This window comes from Oncorhynchus tshawytscha, unplaced genomic scaffold (genome assembly GCF_018296145.1).
Source record: "Oncorhynchus tshawytscha isolate Ot180627B unplaced genomic scaffold, Otsh_v2.0 Un_contig_1222_pilon_pilon, whole genome shotgun sequence".
In the NCBI taxonomy this organism is placed as follows: domain Eukaryota; kingdom Metazoa; phylum Chordata; class Actinopteri; order Salmoniformes; family Salmonidae; genus Oncorhynchus; species Oncorhynchus tshawytscha.
Genome location: NW_024608192.1, coordinates 11,468 through 17,500, shown reverse-complemented (window position 1 = coordinate 17,500; position 6,033 = coordinate 11,468). Strand labels below are relative to the sequence as shown.

General features: G+C 39.7%; 1 protein-coding gene across 2 annotated transcripts in view; it reads left to right on the top strand.

Annotated features, from left to right (window-relative positions):
• LOC112223955 (BTB/POZ domain-containing protein 3) overlaps positions 1–4,708 on the top strand; it is a 20,504-nt gene extending 15,796 nt beyond the window's left edge. For both annotated transcript variants that reach the window (XM_042312929.1, XM_042312928.1), the window contains exons 5-6: positions 346–540; positions 2,655–4,708. In XM_042312929.1, the coding sequence (XP_042168863.1) occupies positions 346–540; positions 2,655–3,290 (831 nt within the window). In that variant the 3' untranslated portion in view covers positions 3,291–4,708. The remainder of the gene's footprint in view (positions 1–345; positions 541–2,654) is intronic.
• Positions 4,709–6,033: the final 1,325 nt, after the last annotated feature.

Here is a 6,033-nt window from a genome sequence, read left to right as displayed (position 1 = left end):
GCTTATTGATATGCCACATGTCAGGTGGAAGGTTTATCTTGGCAAAGGAGAAATGCTACCTATAACAGGGATGTAAACAAATTTGTGCACATTTTAGAAAAATAAGCTTTTTGTGCGTATGGAACATTTCTGCAATCTTTTATTTCATCTCATGAAACATGGTATCAAAACTTTACATGTTGTGTTTATATTTTTGATCGGTATATTTTGGGCTAAAATGCGTTTATCATTGATGTTGTCTGTTATCTTCAATTTGATCAGTGTCTCTGCATGCTGAAGAAGGATGCAGCCAAAACGCATCTATAGCCTACAGATTATTCACGCTGTCCATCCTCATCCCACCAGGTGATTGATGCCCAGGCAGAGCTGGCCCTGCGGTCTGAGGGTTTCACTGACATCGACTCCCAGACACTAGAGAGTATCCTCCAGAGAGAGACCCTCAACGCCAAAGAGGAGGTGGTGTTTGAGGCAGCTCTGAGCTGGGCCGAGGCAGAGTGTCAGAGACAGGACCTCACCACCTCCATCGACAACAAACGCAAGGTATTACTTGCTGGATTACAGCAACAATGACAGTAACTAGCAACCCAACATTTTAGCCATTATGGCAAGAGGTTGACGAAGTTGCTAGGTGTTTTTTTAAATGTTTATTTCACCTTTATTTAACCAGGTAGGCTAGTTGAGAACACCTTTATTTAACCAGGTAAGCTAGTTGAGAACAAGTTCTCATTTACAACTGCGACCTGGCCAAGACAAAGCGTAGCAATTCGACACATATAACAGCACAGAGTTACACATGGAGGAAACAAACATACAGTCAATAATACAGTAGAAAAAAAGAAAACAAAAAGTCTATATACAGTGAGTGCAAATGAGGTAAGATAAGGGAGTTAAGGCAATAAATAGGACATGGTGGTGAAGTAATTACAATGTAGCAATTAAACACTGGAATGGTAGATGTGCAGAAGATGAATGTGCAAGTAGAGATACTGGGGTGCAAAGGAGCAAGATAAATAAATATATACAGTATGGGGATGAGCTAGATAGATGGGCTGTTTACAGATGGGCTTTGTACAGGTGCAGTGATCTGTGAGCTGCTCTGACAGCTGGTTAGTTAGTGAGGGAGATATGGGTCTCCAGCTTCAGTGATTTTTGCAGTTCGTTCCAGTCATTGGCAGCAGAGAACTGGAAGGAAAGGCGACCAAAGGAGGAATTGGCTTTGGGGGTGACCAGTGAGATATACCTGCTGGAGCGCATGCTACGAGTGGGGTTGCCAGTGAGCTGAGATAAGGCGGGGCTTTACCTAGCAGAGACTTGTAGATAACCTGTAGCCAGTGGCGACGAGTATGAAGGGAGGGCCAACCAACGAGAGTGTACAGGTCGCAGTGGTGGGTAGTATATGGGGCTTTGGTGACAAAACGGATGGCACTGTGATAGACTGAATCCAATTTGTTGAGTAGAGTGTTGGAGGCTATTTTATAGATGACATCACCGAAGTCGAGGACCGGTAGGATGGTCAGTTTTACAAGGGTATGTTTGGCAACATGAGTGTTGGGTGAAGGTCACTACATTCTCTTATGAATATAATTATTGATGATATCTTATGCTGATATACAATAGTATGGCATGTTTAGGAGTACATTGTATGGCTCCTCAGTTTCTAGTGTGTTAAGTATTTAGGTTTTACCAGGTGTGGTTTTAATATATGCAGTTGAAGTCGGAAGTTTACGTACACTTTGGTTGGAGTCATTAAAACTAGTTTTTCAACCACTCCACAAATTTCTTGTTAACAAATTGTAGTTTTGGCAAGTCGGTTAGAACATCTACTTTTTTTCCCCCAACAATTGTTTACAGACAGATTATTTCACTTATAATTCATTGCATCACAATTCCAGTGGGTCAGAAGTTTACATACACTAAGTTGACTGTGCCTTTAAACAGCTAGGAAAATTCCAGAAAATGATGTCATGGCTTTAGAAGCATCTGATAGGCTAATTTACATCATTTGAGTCAATTGGAGCGTACCTGTGGATGTATTTCAAGGCCTACCTTCAAACCCAGTGCCTCTCTGCTTGACATCATGGGGGAAAATCAAAAGAAATCAGCCTAGACATCAGAATTTATTTTAGACCTCCACAAGTCTGGTTCATCCTTGGGAGCAATTTCCAAATGCCTGAAGGTACCACGTTCATCTGTACAAACAATTTTTGTGGGCAGAACTGAGAAAGCGTATGCGAGCAAGGAGGCCTACAAACCTGACTCTGTTACACCAGCTCTGTCAGGAGGAATGGGCCAAAATTCACCAAACTTATGTGGGAAGCTTGTGGAAGGCTACCCGAAATATTTGACCCAAGTTAAACCATTTAAAGGCAATGTTACCAAATACTAATGTAAACTTCTGACCCACTGGGAATGTGATGAAAGAAATTAAAGCTGAAATAAATGATCATCTCTACTATAATTCTAATATTTCACATTCTTAAAATACAGGGGTGATCCTAACTGACCTAAAACAGGGATTTTTAACTAGGATTAAATGTCAGGAATTGTGAAAAGCTGAGTTTAAATGTAGTTGGTTAAGGTGTATGTAAACTTCTGACTTCAACTGTATATATTGTTTTGAATAAATTAATGAATAAACCCTCTTTCTTTTGTAGGTGCTGGGCAAGGCCGTATTCCTCATTCGCATCCCCACCATGACATTGGATGACTTTGCCAACGGTGCCGCTCAATCAGGCGTCCTGACCCTGAACGAAACCAACGACATCTTCCTGTGGTACACCGCAGCCAAGAAACCGGACCTCCTGTTCGCCAGCCAACCACGGAAGGGCCTGTCTCCTCAGCAATGCCACCGTTTCCAGTCCTGTGCCTACCGGAGCAACCAGTGGCGCTACCGGGGACGCTGCGACAGCATTCAGTTCACAGTGGACCAACGCATCTTCATCGCTGGGTTCGGCCTCTATGGCTCCAGCTGCGGATCGGCGGAGTACTCGGCTAAGATTGAGCTCAAACGCCAGGGCCTTCTTCTCGGGCAGAACCTGAGTAAATACTTCTCTGATGGTTCTAGCAACACGTTCCCCGTGTGGTTTGAGTACCCTGTGCAGATAGAACCGGATATGTTCTACACGGCCAGCGTGGTACTGGATGGGAGCGAGTTGAGTTACTTTGGACAGGAAGGCATGACGGAGGTGCAGTCTGGGAAGGTGACGTTTCAGTTCCAGTGTTCGTCAGACAGTACCAACGGAACCGGAGTCCAAGGGGGACAGATACCTGAACTCATCTTCTACACATAAATTAACCTAATGCCTAATGTGTACCTTCTGCGACCATCCACAAGTCTGGTTCCGCGTCCACTCACCTCCTTGGAAAAGTATCCCATGAACATGTGCGGACGGGAGCGGAACGTTCAATATTGCAACATTTTGTTTGATTGGCCTTAGTGCACAGTGCGGAAGAGGAAGGTATGAGTTATGGACCATACCATTAGTTTGGTAGTAAAATGACCTAGTGACCTCATGGGTGGAATGTAATGAATATTTTGAAATATTCATATTTTTTTTATTCAAAATATTCATTATTTTTTTTATTTTGAATATTCTGAAAATCCAGTGTTTGTATGTCAAGTGGTGTTGTGATATTTCAGTCTTCTGTGATGTGTATCAATTGTAATATTGGGATGCAAACTCAAAATGTAATACATTTCAACTCGATGTCTGACATGATACAGGTGTCTTTTTTTCAGCCCATAACTATGTGTGTGAGGTGTATACCTTCGTAGATGTGTTTACTGCTACCAATAAATACTCTGTGTGACCCTGTTTTAGCCCACCGTACTAAAACGTTTTAAGGACTATGGTTGGATGGTCAAAATGTGTCCATGGTGTCTGAGAATGGATTTAGTTTCTAGGTGATAATTTATTTGCAGGTGCTGGAAGTCTTTAGGATAGTGGATTTGGATTTCTCTCTTTCTGTGCGTGCGAAACAACAGATATCTAATTTGGGAATTTGAAAACACGTAATTGAGGATTCTGTTTTGGTGCTGTTAGATGCTCTCCAACTCTGTGCCATGAGTTCTTAATCTTAAAAAATAGTCTCTAACATCTCATCAGAGCATAAACTGAAGAGGGTCACCGGATTCAATATCATGACATGTTTCTAATGTATGTACAGAGAGAGCCCCATTTATTAAATGTTCAGCTAAATGACAAACCCAAATCTAACTGCCTGTAGCTCAAGCCCTGAAGCAAGGAAATTTGTATACTTGGTACCATTTGAAAGGAAACACTTTGAAGTTTATGAATTGAATGTAGGAGAATAATGTGAATTGAATGTAGGAGAATATAACACAATAGATCTGGGTGAAGAAAATACAAAGAAAAAACCAACCACCTTCTTTGAAATGCAGCAGAACAGCTATCACTCTGGTTGTAATTCCAATGGTGTCCACAAGATGGCAGCCATGTGTGTGCAAAGTTTCAGACGAATAACTTGAAGTATGAGCGAACTACATGACATTAAGCGTGAATTCACCCAGGTACATTTGGGCAAATTGTGAAGCAGACATTTGCATTCATATTACATTTTTCTATAAGAATATATCGTCAAATCTGTCTACTTGGACTTTGATTGAGCTTTTCCAGCCATATTATAAGTTCAGCATTTGCAAAACAACCAGTTTTCATAACTTCATAACTCTGAATATCCTTATAATGTTTGTCCAAAATGAAAAGGTGTGCTGTCGTACAAGTTTAGTAGCTACATTTTACGACAGATACATGGTTTCCAGATACTCCCGGTAAGCACAGCTCATTGGCTATCTAGCTAGCTTTGTTTGACCCCGATTGGTTCAAGTGAAGACCGCCTGCGTCATCTGCGTGCCATGAAGGTGTCACTCTCTGACCAAATATGGTGTCCTATAGGATATACTACACCCCTAATGATGTAGTGAAGTCTGGTTACGTTCTAGGATCTCTGATATGGTGTCCTATAGGATATACTATACTCCTAATGATAGAGTGAAGTCTGGTTACGTTCTAGGATCTCTGAGGAATACTTACGGACATAATTTGACTTGTTCAAACAACGTTTAGGGTGAGATTTTCACAGTGGAAATACAAAATTGATCATACATGCTATATGGATCTTTTTAGAATATGAAAAAGGTTTTTATCTAATAAAACAACACTTCATTTTACCTCTGGGGCCCCTTTGATGATGATGATTTTATAATAATGATAATGATGGTAGTAATAATGATGATGATGATGGTAGTAATAATGATGATGATGATGATGATTTTATAATAATGATAATGATGGTAGTAATAATGATGATGATGATGGTAGTAATAATGATAATGATGCTGATGATGATGATGATTTTAATAATGATGATGGTGATGATGATAATGATGATGATGGTGATGATGATGGTAGTAATAATGATGATGATGGTAGCAATAGTGATAATGATGATGACGATAATGATAATGATGCTGATGATGGTAATAATGCCGATGGTAGTAATAATGATGATGATGATGGTAGTAATAATGATGGTGATGATGATGATGATTTTTATAATAATGATGGTGATGATGATAATGATAATGATGGTAGTAATAATGATGATGTTGGTAGTAATAATGATGATGATGGTAGTAATAATGATGATGACGGTGGTAGTAACAATGATAATGATGGTAGTAATAATGATGATGATGATGATTTTATAATAATGATAATGATGGTAGTAATAATGATGATGATGATGATGATGGTAGTAATAATGATAATGATGCTGATGATGATGATGATTTTAATAATGATGATGGTGATGATGATGATGATGATGATGATGATGATGGTGATGATGATGATGATGGTAGTAATAATGATGATGATGGTAGCAATAGTGATAATGATGATGACGATAATGATAATGATGCTGATGATGGTAATAATGCCGATGGTAGTAATAATGATGATGATGATGGTAGTAATAATGATGGTGATGATGATGATGATTTTAATAATG